At 42.3% G+C, this 24,778-nt stretch overlaps 1 protein-coding gene across 1 annotated transcript in view; it reads left to right on the forward strand.

Annotated features, from left to right (window-relative positions):
* The window catches only part of GLP1R (glucagon like peptide 1 receptor), a 385,527-nt gene that overhangs the window by 100,122 nt on the left and 260,627 nt on the right, over window positions 1–24,778 (forward strand). The window contains exon 2 of the mRNA XM_077282033.1: window positions 3,080–3,176. Within this exon, the coding sequence (XP_077138148.1) occupies window positions 3,080–3,176 (97 nt within the window). The remainder of the gene's footprint in view (window positions 1–3,079; window positions 3,177–24,778) is intronic.

Consider the following 24,778-nt stretch of genomic DNA (forward strand, 5'->3'; position numbering starts at 1 on the left):
ATATTAATACCATGGGGCGCTATAATGTGTGCACCATATAGAAGTAATTTATTTTATGTCATCACTGCATAGTGGTATTATAATTTATAGTATGCGGTACTAAATATATTTATACTGTATTGTGCACTATATGGCTCTTTTTTATACTGTTGTAATATGCTGATACTATACGGCAATAATATGTTGATATTGGTATTGTGGCATTATTTTGATTCAGTATGGGTGTTTTATTTTTATTCTATAGTGTATAGTGGTATTTATGCTGCTGCTGTATTACACTAATATGTTCACTATTATGTTGATCCTTCACAGCGGTATTGGGTCTTTAATGTATGGCAATACAATGTAGATGTTACATAGTGGTATTGTTTTGCTGCTACATCTGTTGATCTAGTATAGTGGAATTATGCTGAACCTGTGTGGCACTACTATTTTAATACTGTATAGTGATACTATGTTGATGCATAGATTAATTCACAGCTACATTGCTCAGTACTGCTGTATTATGACCTCCATGCTGTTGTTTTCTAGTATGTGCTTTTTCTCACCCCAGAACTGAGTTCAGACCTATACTGCTAAGTGGATTGTGATCAATTGTATAATGACCGCTATACTGTTGCTTTCTTGTGTTTTCTCTCACCTCATTTCAGGAATCACAGCTACCCTGCATAGTACTCCTGTATAATGTCCTCCACAGTGTACTGCTTCATTATCTTGTATAGTGGTATTACAGTAATACTGTATGGTGCTACTATGTTGAAGCTGTACAGATACATTATGTTTTTAATGTACAGTATATTGTATGACTTTATTTTGACACTGTATGGTGGTATTATGCTGATATTGTATGACACTACTATGTTGATCTTGTATATTGATATTACGATTATATTTTTTCTGTACAGTGTTAGTCTGTAATACTATGTGGTATGCTATGTTGTATTCGTACTGTATGGAAATTTCTTATTTTTGTTTTGTAGTATTGTTTAAATTGTGTATGTCATTTTAATGGTACAATAAAATTTCAATTTTTACGGACATGTACTCCATTTTTTCTCTTGGGTTGTTCTCTAGTAGGAGTGTCCTCTTTCTAATTAAACTCGTTTGAGTCCCCCCTTGTTTTTGCTCCCCCACTTGGGTTGTGAGCATGTGGGTGAACTCTCGATGGCTATTATTCTTTCTCTTGGGGTTGTTTAATGATGTATGGAAATACTATACTGATGGAGTTGCTTATGATTATGCTGATGATGTATAGCACCATTATATTCATCCTGTTTGGTGGTATTATGCTCATATTGCATGGCACTACTATGTTAATAATGTATGGCCCCGTTATGTGGCATTACAGGCACCGTAGAGCTATTATTTAGGGACTCTCACTATTTCTCCCACTCTCTTTACCCCAGTGACCCTTGTGATTGAGGGGTGTCTAGCCTCCTGTATATATAAAAGGGTATTTTTTGCCCGTTTTTCTGACCTCCCTGCCGGATTTCACAAATTGCCAATTATCTCGAATTTATGTTACTTTCTGCTATTCTACTAATAAACATCATGGCAAACAACACAAGGGAACGTGAGCAGAACATAAAGCCATTAAGGTGCGATATTATCGCGGATCCAGAGCAGGATTAATGCTCAATTAGCAGCTTCTTAGGTCTGGATACAAAATTGCTTTTTAACGAGAATGTGACTGATGATACAGAGTGAATAGTTACATCCACCGTATACATATAACATCTCTGATCACATTCACGTGCACCGACCCTGGTCCAGAATCACAGTCGCCCACAAAAGACAACATTGTAACTGCTCCTCTATCCTGGGGTCCGTCTTAAGGCTCTGTGTCATGATCCGTTCCAGGGTTTAAGCCTGTCTGCCCTTTTTCCGGGCGGATCATGTTAAGGGTTAACTTTGCTCTGCCTCATTCTGGGTTCAGGTTTGCTATTTAGCTCCTATGCCTGCTGGTGGTGTCAGCTAAAGTTCTGCCCTCGGCATGTGAACCTGACTCTGGTAGCTCTTGATTTGTCCTGCTGTGATCACTGACTTGCCTCGTGTCTGTTGACTCCCCCTGTCTGCCCTTTCCCCAGCATTTCCCTGTTTGTTGGTTTGATTCTCTAGTTTTTGACTTGGATTGTATTCGGACTCACTTCTGCCTTCTGTCTTTGCCTTATCCGCTTCTGACCATTGCTGAACCTCCTGGCTTGTTCCTGACCACGTGCACTGCTGCTACCTTTGGTACTTCTGCCTCTGTTTTTTTGACTCGGCTTGTCTGACCACTCTCTCGCCACTTGGTGGCACCTGTGCTGCTGCTCTGTGTGTGCAGTCTCACTTCCCTCTCAAGCTCCCTCTGGTGGAGGTTGCCCTATGGTGCACTGCAGCAGCATGACACTCTGTTTACATGTCCAGTAATCATCAAAACAGATCCAGCAGCAATTTGTTTAGTTTGTCCAGCTAAAAATAACTGATTTCAACTGGATCCATTTATTATTTAACATTGAAGTCTATGGAAAACTGATCCATTAATTAGCCTCTATTCTCTTCTATTGGAAACTGATCCAGTGAGCAAAAAATGGATCCTTTTCCAATGAAAGAAAAACCGATGGCTAATAAATGGATCAGTTTTCCATAGACTTCAATGTTAAAAAAAAAAACAGATCCAGCAAAGATCAGCATTTTAAAAACTGGCAAGAAAGTTCTGTCTGTACAACTTTTTTGTTAACTGATTGCTGCATGGTCCGTTCTAGTGGATGATTACTGGACATGTGAACAGGGACTAATGCAGGATAGAGGGGGTTAATCTGTCAGCGGCACAATGCTCAGGACCCCCATCTGATGTGTTGGAGGCAGACCTGCAGTCTATGACTCTATAAAGATTCATTGTATCTTACACAATATCATTTATCTAACCACAAAAAAAAAACAAAATAGTCATTTGTAAGAAAAATACTGTGGGGCCTGTGTGTCTGTGACAATGATGATATGGTGCAGATTTCTCCATGATATTTCTCTACCTTTAACTTTTCAAGTTCAGATTCATTCTCATTATTTGTCTGAACAGATCTGTTGTGTTCTCTTCCAGACCACGGCTGTTTCTCTATCGGATACAATACAGAAATGGAGAGAATATAGGGAGCAATGCCTAAACACCTTCCTCCACACTGCACCCACCCTGACCGGTAAGTGCAAGATGTACAAGAATATAACTACTATAATACTGCCCCTATGTACAAGAATATAACTACTATAATACTGCTCCTATGTACAAGAATATAACTACTATAATACTGCTCCTATGTACAAGAATATAACTACTATAATACTGCCCCTATGTACAAGAATATAACTACTATAATACTGCCCCTATGTACAAGAATATAACTACTATAATACTGCCCCTATGTACAAGAATATAACTACTATAATACTGCCTCCTATATACAAGAATATAACTACTATAATACTGCCCCCTATATACAAGAATATAACTACTATAATACTGCCTCCTATATACAAGAATATAACTACTATAATACTGCTCCTATGTAAAAGAATATAACTACTATAATACTGCTCCTATGTACAAGAATATAACTACTATAATACTGCTCCTATGTACAAGAATATAACTACTATAATACTGCTCCTATGTACAAGAATATAACTACTATAGTACTGCCCCTATGTACAAGAATATAACTACTATAGTACTGCTCCTGTGTACAAGAATATAACTACTATAATACTGCCCCTATGTACAAGAATATAACTACTATAATACTGCCTCCTATATACAAGAATATAACTACTATAATACTGCTCCTATGTACAAGAATATAACTACTATAATACTGCCCCTATGTACAAGAATATAACTACTATAATACTGCTCCTATGTACAAGAATATAACTACTATAATACTGCTCCTATATACAAGAATATAACTACTATAATACTGCCCCCTATATACAAGAATATAACTACTATAATACTGCCCCTATGTACAAGAATATAATTACTATAATACTGCTCCTATGTACAAGAATATAACTACTATAATACTGCTCCCTATGTACAAGAATATAACTACTATAATACTGCCCCTATGTACAAGAATATAACTGCTATAATACTGCTCCTATGTACAAGAATATAACTACTATAATACTGCCCCTATGTACAAGAATATAACTGCTATAATACTGCTCCTATGTACAAGAATATAACTACTATAATACTGCCCCTATGTACAAGAATATAACTACTATAATACTGCCTCCTATATACAAGAATATAACTACTATAATACTGCTCCTATGTACAAGAATATAACTACTATAATACTGCCCCTATGTACAAGAATATAACTACTATAATACTGCTCCTATGTACAAGAATATAACTACTATAATACTGCTCCTATGTACAAGAATATAACTACTATAATACTGCTCCTATGTACAAGAATATAACTACTATAATACTGCCCCTATGTACAAGAATATAACTACTATAATACTGCTCCTATGTACAAGAATATAACTACTATAATACTGCTCCTATGTACAAGAATATAACTACTATAATACTGCTCCTATGTACAAGAATATAACTACTATAATACTGATCCTATGTACAAGAATATAACTACTATAATACTGCCCCCTATATACAAGAATATAACTACTATAATACTGCCCCTATGTACAAGAATATAATTACTATAATACTGCTCCTATGTACAAGAATATAACTACTATAATACTGCTCCCTATGTACAAGAATATAACTACTATAATACTGCCCCTATGTACAAGAATATAACTGCTATAATACTGCTCCTATGTACAAGAATATAACTACTATAATACTGCCCCTATGTACAAGAATATAACTGCTATAATACTGCTCCTATGTACAAGAATATAACTACTATAATACTGCTCCTATGTACAAGAATATAACTACTATAATACTGCTCCTATGTACAAGAATATAACTACTATAATACTGCCCCCTATATACAAGAATATAACTACTATAATACTGCCCCTATGTACAAGAATATAATTACTATAATACTGCTCCTATGTACAAGAATATAACTACTATAATACTGCTCCCTATGTACAAGAATATAACTACTATAATACTGCTCCCTATGTACAAGAATATAACTACTATAATACTGCTCCCTATGTACAAGAATATAACTACTATAATACTGCCCCCTATATACAAGAATATAACTACTATAATACTGCCCCTATGTACAAGAATATAATTACTATAATACTGCTCCTATGTACAAGAATATAACTACTATAATACTGCTCCTATGTACAAGAATATAACTACTATAATACTGCTCCTATGTACAAGAATATAACTACTATAATACTGCCCCTATGTACAAGAATATAACTACTATAATACTGCTCCCTATGTACAAGAATATAACTACTATAATACTGCCCCCTATGTACAAGAATATAACTACTATACTACTGCTCCTATGTACAAGAATCTAACTATTATAATACTGCTCCTATATGCAAGAATATAACTACTATAATACTGCTCCTATGTACAAGAATATAACTACTATAATACTGCTACTATGTACAAGAATATAACTACTATAATACTGCTCCTATGTACAAGAATACAAGAATATAACTACTATAATACTGCCCCCTATGTACAAGAATATAACTACTATAACACTGCTCCTATGTACAAGAATATAACTACTATAATACTGCTCCTATGTACAAGAATATATCTACTATAATACTGCTCCTATGTACAAGAATATAACTACTATAATACTGCCCCTATGTACAAGAATATAACTACTATAATACTGCCCCTATGTACAAGAATATAACTACTATAATACTGCTCCTATGTACAAGAATATAACTACTATAATACTGCTCCTATGTACAAGAATATAACTACTATAATACTGCCCCTATGTACAAGTACAAGAATATAACTACTATAACACTGCTCCTATGTACAAGAATATAACTACTATAATACTGCTCCTATGTACAAGAATATAACTACTATAATACTGCCCCATGCACAAGTGTATAACTACTATAATACTGCTCCTATGTACAAAAATATAACTACTATAATACTGCTACTATATACAAGAATATAACTACTATAATACTGTTCCTATGTACAAGAATATAACTACTATAATACTGCCCCTATGTACAAGAATATAACTACTATAATTCTGCCCCCTATATACAAGAATATAACTACTATAATACTGCCCCTATGTACAAGAATATAACTACTATAATACTGCCTCCTATGTTCAAGAATATAACTACTATAATACTGCCCCTATGTACAAGAATATAACTACTATAATACTGCCCCCTATATACAAGAATATAACCACTATAATACTGCTCCTATGTACAAGAATATAACTACTATAATACTGCCCCTATGTACAAGAATATAACTACTATAATACTGCCCCCTATGTACAAGAATATAACTACTATAATACTGCTCCTATGTACAAGAATATAACTACTATAATACTGCTCCTATGTACAAGAATATAACTACTATAATACTGCCCCTATGTACAAGAATATAACTACTATAATACTGCCACTACGTACATGAATATAACTACTATAATACTGCTCCTATGTACAAGAATATAACTACTATAATACTGCCTCCTATGTACAAGAATATAACTACTATAATACTGCTCCTATGTACAAGAATATAACTACTATAATACTGCTCCTATGTACAAGAATATAACTACTATAGTACTGCTCCTATGTACAAGAATATAACTACTATAATACTGCCCCTATGTACTAGAATATAACTACTATAATACTGCCCCTATGTAAAAGAATATAACTACTATAATACTGCTCCTATGTACAAGAATAGAACTACTATAATACTGCCCCTATGTACAATAATATAACTACTATAATACTGCTCCTATGTACAAGAATATACTATAATACTGCTCCTATGTACAAGAATATAACTACTATAATACTGCCCCTATGTACAAGAATATACCTACTATAATACTGCTCCTATGTACAAGAATATACTATAATACTGCTCCTATGTACAAGAATATAACTACTATAATACTGCTCCTATATACAAGAATATAACTACTATAATACTGCTCCTATGTACAAGAATATAACTACTATAATACTGCCCCTATGTACAAGAATATACCTACTATAATACTGCCTCTATGTACAAGAATATAACTACTATAATATTGCCCCTATATACAAGAATATATGTACTATAATACTGCTCCTATGTAGAAGAATACAACTACTATAATACTGCCCCCTATGTGCAAGAATATTACTACTATAATACTGCCCTTATGTACAAGAATATAACTACTATAATACTGCTCCTATGTACAAGAATATAACTACTATAATACTGCCCCTATGTACAAGAATATAACTACTATAATACTGCCCCTATGTACAAGACTATAACTACTATAATACTGCTCCTATGTACAAGAATATAACTACTATAATACTGCCCCTATGTACAAGACTATAACTACTATAATACTGCTCCTATATACAAGAATATAACTACTATAATACTGCCCCCTATGTACAAGAATATAACTACTATAATACTGCCCCTATGTACAAGAATATAACTACTACTAGACTGTGGCCCGATTCTAACGCATCGGGTATTCTAGAATATGCATGTCCCCGTAGTATATGGACAATGATGATTCCAGAATTCGCGGCAGACTGTGCCCGTCGCTGATTGGTCGAGGCAACCTTTATGACATCATCGTCGCCATGGCAACCATTATGACATGTACGTCGATACTGTGCCCGTCGCCTGGCGGCCTCGACCAATCAGAGATGCGGGATTTCCATTATGACATCATCGTCGCCATGCTGTGCCCGTCGCTGATTGGTCGAGGCCTGGCGGCCTCGACCAATCAGAGACGCGGGATTTCCAGGACAGACAGACAGACAGACAGAAAGACAGACAGACAGACAGACAGACAGACAGACAGACAGACAGACGGAAAAACCCTTAGACAATTATATATATAGATAATACTGCTCCCTATGTACAAGAATATAACTATTATAATACTGCCCCTATGTGCAAGAATATAACTACTATAATACTGCTCCCTATGTACAAGAATATAACTACTATAATACTGCCCCCTATGTACAAGAATATAACTACTATAATACTGCTCCTATGTACAAGGATATAACTACTATAATACTGCTCCTATGTACAAGAATATAACTACTATAATACTGCCCCTATGTACAAGAATATAACTACTATAATACTGCCCCTATGTACAAGAATATAACTACTATAATACTGCCCCCTATGTACAAGAATATAACTACTATAATACTGCCCCTATGTACAAGAATATAACTACTATAATACTGCTCCTATGTACAAGGATATAACTACTATAATACTGCTCCTATGTACAAGAATATAACTACTATAATACTGCTCCTATGTACAAGAATATAACTACTATAATACTGCTCCTATCTACAAGAATATAACTACTATAATACTGCCCCTATGTGCAAGAATATAACTACTATAATACTGCCCCTATGTACAAGAATATAACTACTATAATACTGCTCCTATCTACAAGAATATAACTACTATAATACTGCCCCTATGTACAAGGATATAACTACTATAATACTGCTCCTATGTACAAGAATATAACTACTATAATACTGCTCCTATGTACAAGAATATAACTACTATAATACTGCTCCTATCTACAAGAATATAACTACTATAATACGGCCCCTATGTGCAAGAATATAACTACTATAATACTGCCCCTATGTACAAGAATATAACTACTATAATACTGCTCCTATGTACAAGGATATAACTACTATAATACTGCTCCTATGTACAAGACTATAACTACTATAATACTGCTCCTATGTACAAGAATATAACTACTATAATACTGCTCCTATCTACAAGAATATAACTACTATAATACTGCCCCTATGTACAAGAATATAACTACTATAATACTGCTCCTATCTACAAGAATATAACTACTATAATACTGCCCCTATGTGCAAGAATATAACTACTATAATACTGCTCCTATGTACAAGAATATAACTACTATAATACTGCCCCTATGTACAAGAATATAACTACTATAATACTGTCCATATGTAAAATTATATACTCTATCTGCTATATACCACTCCTTATGTATCAGGACAAGTGTCACCTTCTGTATACTCTGGTCTGTAGGGTCACATTGTGGATTATTTATGGACTGATACAGTGAAGTGTGATGTGATTGTGATTTTCTCTCCTGGACTTTCTTTCTTCTTCCTCCCCTGCAGTAGAGAGAACACTGTTGTAACATTGTTGCTCTTAGCTATTGATTATTTGTGTTAATGTCTCAGAGTTGGATTTATGACATTGTCAGGTGTAATTGTGATCATTCAATAAGCCTGAGAGTTAAAGATTTTGCATTTATCATCCTGTATGGAGTGTGCAGCTGTCGCTGTGGTTAGAGCCACATATCACTTACTGTGATTCTCCACTGATGGATCTGACAATAAGAATCTTTCAGACTTAAAGGGATGATCCTAAACTAACATTATTTTAATAATAAAACTATATTTAATATCATAATTCTCTGTCTAATACACTTTAATTAAAAAGTCGCTAACTGTCCCTATACCCTAACTCAGAGGTGGGCAATTAATTTTCCCGAGGGGCCACATGAGAGACTGTGACTGTCGTGGAGGCTGAACCAATAGGCCAAAATTATATTCTGCTCAATATTAATATATTATAATTATTATATTATTGATAATAATATTATTAAATTGTATTACTTAATAGTGATTAAGGGTTATGATTAAGGGAGCTTAGTCTCCAGAAACGCGTTGAGATTCACACCCATATGGTTTGTGCTGAAGTTTGTATCCTCTGTGCTACAAGTTTCTGAATAAAGAAATTTTATCTTCACGGATTCGGTGGAGCTGGACATTCTTTTTTTTTGGACTTTACACGTTTGGACACAGCGGGTCTGTGCTCCTGAAGTACAACTAATGCATCACGGGTGAGCTGGTTTATTTCTCTTTAGTCGATAAACAACACAGACAACCTCCAAGACTTGTTAACGTGGGCAACTGCACCGCTGTGTACGTTGTGGGTGCCAGGCCTTCCAGCTGCCTTGGCTGTTTGGCTCCGCTTGCCTGTGTTGCCTCACACAGGTGGAGCGATGCCAAAACTGACTGCTCTGCACTCCTGCAAAAAACAGACTGACACTGACCCTGAACCTGACACACCCAACCCTCTGCTGCAAGGGTTTTTACAATAACATCTGGCCATAGGCCACATGGAAAACCCAGCCCGGGGAGGAAGTGGAGCAACCCCACTACCATCCTATAGTCCGTTTAAAAAATAAAAGCCCAGCAGGGTTTCTTACATCTGCCTTGAACAGATAGCCCGACCAAGACCAATGCTCACTTTTATTCTGCATTGCAATCACAGCTACGCCTGTGACTGCAATGTACTCCCATGGCCTCAATCTGCCTCTGTGTGCATCCTTGGGGGAACATACAGCGACCCTCACATGTGACACCGATCACTGCTTCACAGCAGCTGATACTAGGGGGGACTCCCTGTATACAGAGATACATGATAAGGTCCTGTCTGCAGCCACCACTAGGGGGAGCTCCCTGTATACAGAGATACATGATAGGATCCTGTCTGCAGTCACCACTAGGGGGAGCTCCCTGTATACGGAGATACATGATAAGATCCTGTCTGCTGCCACCACTAGGGGGAGCTCCCTGTATACAGAGATACATGATAAGATCCTGTCTGCAGCCACCACTAGGGGGAGCTCCCTGTATACAGAGATACATGATAAGATCCTGTCTGCAGCCACCACTAGGGGGAGCTCCCTGTATACAGAGATACATGATAAGATCCTGTCTGCAGTCACCACTAGGGGGAGCCCCCTGTATACAGAGATACATGATAAGATCCTGTCTGCAGTCATCACTAGGGGGAGCTCCCTGTATACAGAGATACATGATAACATTGTGTCTGCAACCACCACTAGGGGGAGCTCCCTGTATACAGAGATACATGATAAGATCCTGTCTGCAGCCACCACTAGGGGGAGCTCCCTGTATACAGAGATACATGATAACATTGTGTCTGCAACCACCACTAGGGGGAGCTCCCTGTATACAGAGATACATGATAAGATCCTGTCTGCAGCCACCACTAGGGGGAGCTCCCTGTATACAGAGATACATGATAAGATCCTGTCTGCAGCCACCACTAGGGGGAGCTCCCTGTATACAGAGATACATGATAAGATCCTGTCTGCAGCCACCACTAGGGGGAGCTCCCTGTATACAGAGATACATGATAACATTGTGTCTGCAACCACCACTAGGGGGAGCTCCCTGTATACAGAGATACATGATAACATCCTGTCTGCAGCCACCACTAGGGGGAGCTCCCTGTATACAGAGATACATGATAAGATCCTGTCTGCAGCCACCACTAGGGGGAGCTCCCTGTATACAGAGATACATGATAAGATCCTCTCTGCAGTCACCACTAGGGGGAGCTCCCAGTATACAGAGATACATGATAAGATTCTGTCTGCAGTCACCACTAGGGGGAGCTCCCTGTATACAGAGATACATGATAACATTGTGTCTGCAACCATATATAATATAATATAATGTATGTACACAGTGACTGCACCAGCAGAACAGTGAGTGCAGCTCTGGGGTATAATACAGGATGTAACTCAGGATCAGTAATGTAATGTATGTACACAGTGACTGCACCAGCAGAATAGTGAGTGCAGCTCTGGAGTATAATACAGGATGGAACACATTATCAGTAATGTAATGTATGTACACAATGACTGCACCAGCAGAATAGTGAGTGCAGCTCTGGGGTATAATACAGGAGGTAACTCAGGATCAGTAATGTAATGTATGTACACAGTGACTGCACCAGCAGAATAGTGAGTGCAGCTCTGAGGTATAATACAGGATGTAACTCAGGATCAGTAATGTAATGTATGTACACAGTGACTGCACCAGCAGAATAGTGAGTGCAGTTCTGGAGTATAATACAGGAGGTAACTCAGGATCAGTAATGTAATGTATGTACACAGTGACTGCACCAGCAGAATAGTGAGTGCAGCTCTGGAGTATAATACAGGATGGAACACATTATCAGTAATGTAATGTATGTACACAATGACTGCACCAGCAGAATAGTGAGTGCAGCTCTGGGGTATAATACAGGAGTTAACTCAGGATCAGTAATGTAATGTATGTACACAGTGACTGCACCAGCAGAATAGTGAGTGCAGCTCTGGAGTATAATACAGGAGGTAACTCAGGATCAGTAATGTAATGTATGTACACAGTGACTGCACCAGCAGAATAGTGAGTGCAGCTCTGGAGTATAATACAGGAGGTAACTCAGGATCAGTAATGTAATGTATGTACACAGTGACTGCACCAGCAGAATAGTGAGTGCAGCTCTGGAGTATAATACAGGAGGTAACTCAGGATCAGTAATGTAATGTATGTACACAGTGACTGCACCAGCAGAATAGTGAGTGCAGCTCTGGGGTATAATACAGGATGTAACTCAGGATCAGTAATGTAATGTATGTACACAGTGACTGCACCAGCAGAATAGTGAGTGCAGCTCTGGGGTATAATACAGGATGTAACTCAGGATCAGTAATGTAATGTATGTACACAGTGACTGCACCAGCAGAATAGTGAGTGCAGCTCTGGGGTATAATACAGGATGTAACTCAGGATCAGTACTGTAATGTATGTACACAGTGACTGCACCAGCAGAATAGTGAGTGCAGCTCTGGGGTATAATACAGGATGTAACTCAGGATCAGTAATGTAATGTATGTACACAGTGACTGCACCAGCAGAATAGTGAGTGCAGCTCTGGGGTATAATACAGGAGGTAACTCAGGATCAGTAATGTAATGTATGTACACAGTGACTGCACCAGCAGAATAGTGAGTGCAGCTCTGGGGTATAATACAGGATGTAACTCAGGATCAGTAATGTAATGTATGTACACAGTGACTGCACCAGCAGAATAGTGAGTGCAGCTCTGGAGTATAATACAGGATGTAACTCAGGATCAGTAATGTAATGTATGTACACAGTGACTGCACCAGCAGAATAGTGAGTGCAGCTCTGGGGTATAATACAGGATGTAACTCAGGATCAGTAATGTAATGTATGTACACAGTGACTGCACCAGCAGAATAGTGAGCGCAGCTCTGGGGTATAATACCGGATGTAATTCAGGATCAGTAATGTAATGTATGTACACAGTGACTGCACCAGCAGAATAGTGAGTGCAGCTCTGGGGTATAATACAGGATGTAACTCAGGATCAGTAATGTAATGTATGTACACAGTGACTGCACCAGCAGAATAGTGAGTGCAGCTCTGGGGTATAATACAGGAGGTAACTCAGGATCAGTAATGTAATGTATGTACACAGTGACTGCACCAGCAGAATAGTGAGTGCAGCTCTGGGGTATAATACAGGATGTAACTCAGGATCAGTACTGTAATGTATGTACACAGTGACTGCACCAGCAGAATAGTGAGTGCAGCTCTGGAGTATAATACAGGATGTAACTCAGGATCAGTAATGTAATGTATGTACACAGTGACTGCACCAGCAGAATAGTGAGTGCAGCTCTGGGGTATAATACAGGATGTAACTCAGGATCTGTAATGTAATGTATGTACACAATGACTGTACCAGCAGAATAGTGACTGCAGCTCTGGAGTATAATACAGGATGTAACTCAGGATCAGTAATGTAATGTATGTACACAGTGACTGCACCAGCAGAATAGTGAGTGCAGCTCTGGAGTATAATACAGGATGTAACTCAGGATCAGTAATGTAATGTATGTACACAGTGACTGCACCAGCAGAATAGTGAGTGCAGCTCTGGGGTATAATACAGGAGGTAACTCAGGATCAGAAATGTAATGTATGTACACAGTGGCTGCACCAGCAGAATAGTGAGTGCAGCTCTGGGGTATAATACAGGAGGTAACTCAGGATCAGTAATGTAATGTATGTACACAGTGACTGCACCAGCAGAATAGTGAGCGCAGCTCTGGAGTATAATACAGGAGGTAACTCAGGATCAGTAATGTAATGTATGTATACAGTGACTGCACCAGCAGAATAGTGAGTGCAGCTCTGGGGTATAATACAGGATGTAACTCAGGATCAGTAATGTAATGTATGTACACAGTGACTGCACCAGCAGAATAGTGAGTGCAGCAGTGTTGGTTAATAAGGGATGAGGATCATTTTACAGAAATAATAGGAAATTAAGTATTTTAAAAGTCAGACTTATTTTCTGGAGAAATCTATTGATGTTTAGAATTGCAGCTTTTCTTGGTGAGAAGCCAAAATGTAGTGAAACGTAAAAGCTGAAGCATTACATCCTTGAAGGCTCAGACAGAGCAGCAGATGAATGTTGTGTATCTGAGGGAATTTGAACCAGGATTACATTGAAATTCGCCAACTTTTTATGAATGTCGCCAGCATTCTCTCCATCAGTATCACAGATATAAAACTTAGTGACCGTAGGAGATAGATGATACATAGAAAGCTATTGGATGTCCCCTTTGGAGAGAAGCTGACAGCTGACGTTTACTGCCCAATATGCGGTCAGCATGTATCAGAGGCTGGCGATAAGATTTTGTCCAGGTATGTTTCAGTATGAAATAGTGCAACATTTTAAAGAAAAACATATTCTTTAGGAATTGATCTGCACGGGAGACAAGTCAGACAGGCGGGTCTCTGGGGGCTTCGCCACACCCACTGCCAATGACTGACAGGTCTATCCCTATACGCAACGCAGGAATAGAGCTGACATTACAAGACAGCAGCAAGTGAGGACCGAGACGCACGGGCAGGGGTGGATTAAGGGTAGCCAGGGCCCCAGGCTGTTCAGACACTGTGGGCCCCCCCGGTCATGTGACGGGGGTCATGTGACGGGGGGGGCATGTGACGGGGGGGGGGGGTCATGTGACGGGGGGGGGGGGGTCATGCGACGGGGGGGTCATATTATACCCAAACCAGATTATTCCAGAAAAATGGCCGGGCCCTACTCTACTGTAACCTATTAAATATTTGTTAATATCTGCAATATAATTTAGGTATATTTTGACCAATAATATCACATACAAGGAACAAATACCACTGCGCCATGTCAAGACCACATATTACCACCACTTGGTGACCAAATAGCACATTCAAGGGACAAATACCCCAACACCATTTCCAGACCACATATTACCACCACATAGTGACTGAATACTACAATACTGATCAGTAATAATAAAAAAAACCCACAATACTATCACCATAAGTGCCAGTATTCACAGGAGATCTGTACTTAGTATGCAGTGTCTGTGTAGAGGTAATACAGAGATCACTGGTGACATTATACACAGGAGCTCTGTATATAATGTATAGGTAATACAGTGATCACTGGTGACATTGTACACAGGACCTCTGTATATAGTATACAGTGTATAGTGTCAGTGTATCGGTAACACTGACTCACCAGTGACGTCTCTAGGTGAAGTCCTTCATCTTTCATCCAGCACAGACCGCCATCATTTCTTCCAGCCAGGACTCGTTTCTGCAGGAAATAACACAGTTATCTCGAGCTCCGCTTGCAGAACACATTACTTAATTTTTCACAACTTCTACATTACACATGGAGAAAAAAAGGCGACATAGTGTCACTCTACACAGTAACAGGACCGCCCCCCCATTTAAAACAGTATACTCAAAAAATAAAATAAATACATCACTGCAGTAATAATATCCCTTAATTAGCCCCTATGGTAATAATATTCCCCACCCTGGCCCCGTGTGTCTCATTCCTGGCTCCTGCCATATGTTCTCCCATCCTGCCCTCATGAGTATCCATTCTACCCCATGTGATCTCCCCATCCTGCCCCATCTGTCTCCATCGTATTCTCCTGCCCCATGATCCAATCCTGCCCCATGTCTTTCATTCTGCCCCGTGTCTACATTCTGCCCATGCCTCCAGTCCTGCCCCCAGTGTGTCCAGCAATATGCCCCAGTGTGTCCAGCATATTACCCCCAGTGTGTCCAGCAATCTGCCCCAGTATGTCCAGCATATTGCCCCAGTAACCAGCAATCTGCCCCAGTGTGTCCAGCATTGCCCCCAGTCAGTGTCTCCAGCAATCTGCCCCAGTGTCTGACTCCAGCATATTGCCCCCAGACAGTGTGTTCAACAATCTGCCCCAGTGTGTCCAGTGTTGTGATCCGCTTTTTGGCTCCCCTGGTGGTGGCTGGTGGTACTGGAGACTTGTGTGTGCTTTTCTGCCTCAGCTCACCTGCTTCCATCAGTTTTGGGAGTTCCCTATTTAGCCTTGCTCTCCAGTCACTTCCTTGCCGGTCATCATTGTAACCTGAGTCTTTCAGTTGCATGTTCCTGCTACTAGTCTGCTGATCAGCTAATTGGACTCTTGTCCTTATTGTTTTGTTTTTCTTGTCCAGTTTACAGTTTTGTAATTTTCTGTTACTGGAAGCTCTTGTGGACTGAAATTGCCACTCCTGTGTCATGAGTTGACACAGGAGTCTTAAAGTAATTTCAGGATGGGTTTTTGAAAGGGTTTTTCAGCTGACCGTGAAGTCCTCTTTTGTATCCTTCCTCTATCTAGTAAGTGGACCTCGCTTTGCTAAATCTACCTTCATACTGTATATGTCTTTTCCTCTGAACTCACCGTTAATATACGTGGGGGCTACTATCATCTTTGGGGAATTTCACTAGAGGTAAGCCAGGTCTGTTCCTTTCTCTTCCAGGCGTAGTTAGTTCTCCGGCTGGCGCATGGCATCTAGGCAGCCGTAGGAATGCTCCCTGGCTACTGTTAGTTGTGTGGTAGATTTAGGTCACGGTCAGCTTGAGTTTCCATCACCCGAGAGCTAGTCTGTTATTTTTGTGTTTCTGATGTCCCATGCCATTGGGGAATCATGACAGTATGACCGGCCACTGTTAAAGTAATTGGCAGAAGAAAGGAGAGTAAAAGAAGTCTGTAGATTTTTTTTTTTTCTTTTTTCCTCTCATGTTTGCTACTTAGTTGGCTCAGTTGTATTTCTGCTCTATTTACAGCCTTGCCTTTCTCTCCTTCTAATCCTTGAATGGCTCTGATCTCTCCGGTTTAAGGATGGACCCTCAGAGTTTGGCTGCAGGTTTAAATAATCTTGCTACGAAGGTTCAGAATTTACAAGATTATGTTATACGTACTCCTATTTCTGAACCTAAGATTCCTACACCAGAGGTATTTTCCGGAGATAGATCTCGGTTTCTGAATTTCAAATGTAATTGTAAATTATTCCTTTCTCTCAGACCTCACTCCTCTGGAGATCCTGTTCAGCAGGTTAAGATTTTGATTTCTTTGCTGCGAGGTGACCCTCAAAATTGGGCATTTTCATTGACACCAGGGGATCCTGCGTTGCTCAATGTGGATGCGTTTTTTCTGGCTTTAGGGTTGCTGTATGAGGAACCTAATTTGGAGATTCAAGCTGAAAAAGCTTTAATAGCCCTGTCTCAAGGGCAAGATGAAGCTGAGATATACTGCCAAAAATTTCGTAAATGGTCTGTGCTTACTCAGTGGAATGAGTGTGCCCTAGCGGCAAATTTCAGAGAGGGCCTTTCTGATGCCGTTAAGGATGTCATGGTGGGGTTTCCTACGCCCACAGGTCTGAATGAGTCCATGACAATGGCGATTCAGATTGATCGGCGTTTGCGGGAGCGCAAACCCGTGCACCATTTGGCGGTATCTTCTGAAGGGACGCCAGAGAAAATGCAATGTGACAGAATTCTGTCAAGAAGCGAGCGGCAGAATTATAGGCGCAAAAATGGCTTGTGCTTCTACTGTGGTGATTCCGCGCATGTTATATCAGCATGCTCTAAACGTACTAGGAAGGTTGACAAGTCTGTTTCTATTGGCACTTTACAGTCTAAATTTCTTCTGTCTGTAACTCTGATTTGTTCATTATCAGTTATTACCGTGGATGCCTATGTGGACTCTGGCGCCGCTCTGAGTCTCATGGATTGGTCCTTCGCCAGGCGCTGTGGGTTTGATTTGGAGCCTCTGGAAGTTCCTATACCTCTGAAGGGTATTGATTCTACACCTCTGGCTTGTAATAGACCACAGTTCTGGACGCAAGTGACTATGCGTATGACTCCAGACCATCAGGAGATCATTCGCTTCCTCGTGTTGTATAATTTACATGATGTTTTAGTGCTTGGATTACCATGGTTACAATCTCATAACCCAGTACTGGACTGGAAAACTATGTCTGTGTTAAGCTGGGGATGTCGGGGGGCTCATGGGGACATATCTTTGGTTCCTATCTCGTCATCTATTCCCTCTGAGATTCCTGCATTTTTGTCGGATTTTGGGGATATTTTTGAAGAGCCTAAAATTGGTTCTCTCCCTCCCAACAGAGAGTGTGATTGCGCCATAGATCTGATTCCAGGCAGTAAATTTCCAAAGGGTCGTTTGTTTAACCTATCTGTACCTGAGCATGCTGCCATGCGAGAATATGTTAAGGAGTCCCTGGAAAAGGGACATATTCGTCCTTCTTCATCACCTTTAGGAGCTGGGTTTTTCTTTGTCTCTAAAAAGGATGGCTCGCTGAGGCCTTGTATTGATTATCGACTCCTGAATAAAATTACAGTCAAATATCAGTATCCGTTGCCGCTGCTTACTGATTTGTTTGCTCGCATAAGGGGGGCTAAGTGGTTCTCCAAGATTGATCTCCGTGGGGCGTATAATTTGGTGCGAATTAAGCAAGGGGATGAGTGGAAAACCGCATTTAATACGCCTGAGGGCCACTTTGAGTATTTAGTAATGCCTTTCGGCCTTTCTAATGCGCCTTCAGTTTTTCAGTCCTTTATGCATGATATTTTCCGTGAATATCTGGATAAATTTATGATTGTGTATTTGGACGATAGTTTGATTTTTTCTGAGGACTGGGAGTCTCATGTTCAGCAGGTCAGGAGGGTTTTTCAGGTCTTGCGGGAGAATTCTCTGTGTGTAAAGGGTTCTAAGTGTGTTTTTGGGGTTCAAAAGATTTCCTTTTTGGGGTACATTTTTTCCCCTTCTTCTGTTGAGATGGACCCTGTCAAGGTTCGGGCTATTTGTGACTGGACGCAGCCTACTTCTCTAAATGGTCTTCAGAAGTTCTTGGGCTTTGATAATTTTTATCGTCGATTTATAACTGGTTTTTCTGGTGTTGCTAAGCCTCTTACGGATTTGACTAAGAAGGGTGCTGATGTTGCCAATTGGTCCTCTGCCGCTGTGGAGGCCTTTCGGGAACTTAAGCGCCGCTTTTCGTCTGCCCCTGTGTTGCGCCAGCCCGATGTCTCTCTCCCCTTTCAGGTTGAGGTCGATGCTTCCGAGATCGGAGCGGGGGCGGTTTTGTCGCAGAAAAGTTCCGATTGCTCAGTGATGAGACCTTGTGCGTTCTTTTCTCGAAAATTTTCTGCCGCCGAAAGAAATTATGATGTCGGTAATCGGGAGCTTTTGGCCATGAAGTGGGCATTTGAGGAGTGGCGTCATTGGCTTGAGGGTGCTAGACATCAGGTGGTGGTTTTGACTGATCACAAGAATCTGATTTATCTTGAGTCTGCCAGGCGCCTGAATCCTAGACAGGCGCGCTGGTCGTTGTTTTTCTCTTGGTTTAATTTTGTGGTCTCATATCTACCAGGTTCTAAGAATGTGAAGGCGGATGCCCTTTCTAGGAGTTTTGAGCCTGATTCCCCTGGTGATTCGGAACCTACAGGTATCCTTAAGGATGGGGTGATATTATCCGCTATTTCCCCAGATCTGCGACGTGCTTTGCAAGAGTTTCAGGCGGATAGACCTGATCGCTGTCCACCTGGTAGACTTTGTTCCGGATGATTGGACCAGTAGAGTCATCTCGGAGGTTCATTCTTCTACGCTGGCGGGTCATCCTGGAATTTTTGGTACCAGGGATTTGGTGGCTAGATCCTTCTGGTGGCCATCTCTGTCTCGTGATGTGCGTGTTTTTGTGCAGTCTTGTGATGTGTGTGCTCGGGCCAAGCCTTGTTGTTCTAGGGCTAGCGGGTTGTTGTTGCCCTTGCCTGTTCCGAAGAGGCCTTGGACGCACATCTCGATGGACTTTATTTCTGATCTTCCTGTCTCTCAGAGGATGTCTGTTATCTGGGTGGTGTGTGACCGTTTTTCTAAGATGGTTCATTTGGTGCCATTGCCGAAGTTGCCTTCCTCGTCTGAGTTGGTTCCTTTGTTTTTTCAAAATGTAGTTCGCTTGCATGGTATTCCTGAAAATATCGTTTCTGATAGGGGTACCCAGTTCGTTTCTAGATTTTGGCGGGCATTCTGTGCCAGGTTGGGCATTGATTTGTCTTTTTCGTCTGCCTTCCATCCTCAGACTAATGGCCAGACGGAGCGAACTAATCAAACTTTGGAGACGTATTTGAGGTGTTTTGTGTCTGCGGATCAGGATGATTGGGTTGCCTTTTTGCCGTTGGCGGAGTTTGCTCTTAATAATCGTGCCAGTTCTGCCACTTTGGTTTCCCCTTTCTTTTGCAATTCGGGGTTTCATCCCCGTTTTTCTTCTGGTCAGGTGGAGTCTTCGGATTGTCCTGGAGTAGATGCTGTGGTGGATCGGTTGTATCGGATTTGGGAACAAGTGGTGGACAATTTGAATTTGTCCCAGGAGAGGACTCAGCGGTTTGCTAACCGCCAGCGTCGGGTTGGTCCTCGCCTTCGTGTTGGGGACTTGGTGTGGTTGTCTTCCCGTTTTGTCCCAATGAGGGTTTCTTCTCCTAAATTTAAGCCTCGGTTCATCGGTCCCTATAGGATTTTGGAGATTATTAATCCTGTTTCCTTTCGTTTGGACCTTCCGGCATCTTTCGTTATCCATAATGTGTTCCATCGGTCGTTGTTGCGGAGATACGAGGTGCGGGTGGTTCCTTCTGCTGGGCCTCCTGCTCCTGTGCTGGTTGAGGGTGAATTGGAGTACGTTATAGAGAAGATCTTGGACTCCCGTATTTCCAGGCGGAGACTCCAGTACCTGGTTAAATGGAAGGGCTATGGTCAGGAAGATAATTCTTGGGTAACTGCCTCTGATGTTCATGCCTCGGATTTGGTTCGTGCCTTTCATAGGGCTCATCCGGGTCGCCCTGGCGGTTCTTGTGAGGGTTCGGTGCCCCCTCCTTAAGGGGGGGGGTACTGTTGTGATCCGCTTTTTGGCTCCCCTGGTGGTGGCTGGTGGTACTGGAGACTTGTGTGTGCTTTTCTGCCTCAGCTCACCTGCTTCCATCAGTTTTGGGAGTTCCCTATTTAGCCTTGCTCTCCAGTCACTTCCTTGCCGGTCATCATTGTAACCTGAGTCATTCAGTTGCATGTTCCTGCTACTAGTCTGCTGATCAGCTAAGTGGACTCTTGTCCTTATTGTTTTGTTTTTCTTGTCCAGTTTACAGTTTTGTCATTTCCTGTTACTGGAAGCTCTTGTGGACTGAAATTGCCACTCCTGTGTCATGAGTTGACACAGGAGTCTTAAAGTAATTTTAGGATGGGTTTTTGAAAGGGTTTTTCAGCTGACCGTGAAGTCCTCTTTTGTATCCTTCCTCTATCTAGTAAGTGGACCTCGCTTTGCTAAATCTACCTTCATACTGTGTATGTCTTTTCCTCTGAACTCACCGTTAATATATGTGGGGGCTACTATCATCTTTGGGGAATTTCACTAGAGGTAAGCCAGGTCTGTTCCTTCCTCTTCCAGGCGTAGTTAGTTCTCCGGCTGGCGCATGGCATCTAGGCAGCCGTAGGAATGCTTCCTGGCTACTGTTAGTTGTGTGGTAGATTTAGGTCACGGTCAGCTTGAGTTTCCATCACCCGAGAGCTAGTCTGTTATTTTTGTGTTTCTGATGTCCCATGCCATTGGGGAATCATGACAGTCCAGCATATTGCCCCAGTGTGTCCAGCATATTGCCCCAGTGTGTCCAGCATATTACCACCAGTGTGTCCTGCAATCTGCCCCAGTGTGTCCAATTGTCCAGCATTGCCCCCAGTGTGTCCAGCAATCTGCCCCATTGTCTCCAGCATATTACCCCCAGTGTGTCCAGCAATCTGCCCCAGTATGTCCAGCAATCTGCCCCAGTGTCTCTAGCATTGCCCCAGTGTGTCCTCCAGCATTGCCCCAGTGTCTCCAGCAATCTGCCCCAGTGTGTCTTCCAGCATTGCCCCAGTGTGTCCAGCAATCTGCCCCAGTGTGTCCTCGAGCATTGCCCCAGTGTGTCCAGCAATCTGCCCCAGTGTGTCCAGCAATCTGCCCCAGTGTGTCCAGCAATCTGCCCCAGTGTGTCCAGCAATCTGCCCCAGTGTGTCCAGCATTGCCCCAGTGTGTCCAGCATTGCCCCAGTGTCTCCAGCATTGCCCCAGTGTCTACAGCAATCTGCCCCAGTGTCTACAGCATTGCCCCAGTGTCTACAGCAATCTGCCCCAGTGTCTACAGCAATCTGCCCCAGTGTCTACAGCAATCTGCCCGTGTCTCCAGCAATCTGCCCCAGTGTCTCCAGCAATCTGCCCCAGTGTCTCCAGCAATCTGCCCCAGTGTCTCCAGCAATCTGCCCCAGTGTGTCCAGCAATCTGCCCCAGTGTCTACAGCAATCTGCTCCAGTGTCTACAGCAATCTGCCCCAGTGTCTACAGCATTGCCCCAGTGTCTACAGCATTGCCCCAGTGTCTCCAGCAATCTGCCCCAGTGTCTACAGCAATCTTCCCCAGTGTCTACAGCAATCTGCCCCAGTGTCTCCAGCATTGCCCCAGTGTCTCCAGCATTGCCCCAGTGTCTCCAGCAATCTGCCCCAGTGTCTCCAGCAATCTGCCCCAGTGTCTCCAGCAATCTGCCCCAGTGTCTCCAGCATTGCCCCCAGTGTGTCCAGCAATCTGCCCCAGTGTCTCCAGCAATCTGCCCCAGTGTCTCCAGCAATCTGTCCCAGTGTCTCCAGCATTGCCCCCAGTGTGTCCAGCAATCTGCCCCAGTGTCTCCAGCATTGCCCCAGTGTCTACAGCAATCTGTCCCAGTGTCTCCAGCATTGCCCTAGTGTCTCCAGCAATCTGCCCCAGTGTCTACAGCAATCTGCCCCAGTGTCTACAGCAATCTGCCCCAGTGTCTCCAGCAATCTGCCCCAGTGTCTCCAGCAATCTGCCCCAGTGTCTCCAGCAATCTGCCCCAGTGTCTACAGCAATCTGCCCCAGTGTCTACAGCAATCTGCCCCAGTGTCTACAGCAATCTGCCCCAGTGTCTCCAGCAATCTGTCCCAGTGTCTCCAGCATTGCCCCCAGTGTGTCCAGCAATCTGCCCCAGTGTCTCCAGCATTGCCCCAGTGTCTACAGCAATCTGTCCCAGTGTCTACAGCATTGCCCTAGTGTCTCCAGCAATCTGCCCCAGTGTCTCCAGCAATCTGCCCCAGTGTCTCCAGCAATCTGCCCCAGTGTCTCCAGCAATCTGCCCCAGTGTCTCCAGCAATCTGCCCCAGTGTCTACAGCAATCTGCCCCCAGTGTCTCCAGCAATCTGCCCCAGTGTCTCCAGCAATCTGCCCCAGTGTCACCAGCATTGCCCCCAGTGTGTCCAGCAATCTGCCCCAGTGTTTACAGCAATCTGCCCCAGTGTCTACAGCAATCTGCCCCAGTGTCTACAGCAATCTGCCCCAGTGTCTCCAGCAATCTGTCCCAGTGTCTCCAGCATTGCCCCAGTGTCTACAGCAATCTGCCCTAGTGTCTCCAGCAATCTGTCCCAGTGTCTCCAGCATTGCCCCCAGTGTGTCCAGCAATCTGCCCCAGTGTCTCCAGCATTGCCCCAGTGTCTACAGCAATCTGTCCCAGTGTCTACAGCATTGCCCTAGTGTCTCCAGCAATCTGCCCCAGTGTCTCCAGCAATCTGCCCCAGTGTCTCCAGCAATCTGCCCCAGTGTCTTCAGCAATCTGCCCCAGTGTCTCCAGCAATCTGCCCCAGTGTCTCCAGCAATCTGCCCCGTGTCTACAGCAATCTGCCCCAGTGTCTACAGCAATCTGCCCCCAGTGTCTCCAGCAATCTGCCCCAGTGTCTACAGCAATCTGCCCCAGTGTCTACAGCAATCTGCCCCCAGTGTCTCCAGCAATCTGCCCCAGTGTCTCCAGCAATCTGCCCCAGTGTCTCCAGCATTGCCCCCAGTGTGTCCAGCAATCTGCCCCAGTGTTTACAGCAATCTGCCCCAGTGTCTACAGCAATCTGCCCCAGTGTCTACAGCAATCTGCCCCAGTGTCTCCAGCAATCTGTCCCAGTGTCTCCAGCATTGCCCCAGTGTCTACAGCAATCTGCCCCAGTGTCTACAGCAATCTGTCCCAGTGTCTCCAGCATTGCCCCCAGTGTGTCCAGCAATCTGCCCCAGTGTCTCCAGCATTGCCCCAGTGTCTACAGCAATCTGTCCCAGTGTCTACAGCATTGCCCTAGTGTCTCCAGCAATCTGCCCCAGTGTCTCCAGCAATCTGCCCCAGTGTCTCCAGCAATCTGCCCCAGTGTCTTCAGCAATCTGCCC

Source organism: Ranitomeya variabilis, chromosome 2 (genome assembly GCF_051348905.1).
Source record: "Ranitomeya variabilis isolate aRanVar5 chromosome 2, aRanVar5.hap1, whole genome shotgun sequence".
NCBI classification, from domain to species: domain Eukaryota; kingdom Metazoa; phylum Chordata; class Amphibia; order Anura; family Dendrobatidae; genus Ranitomeya; species Ranitomeya variabilis.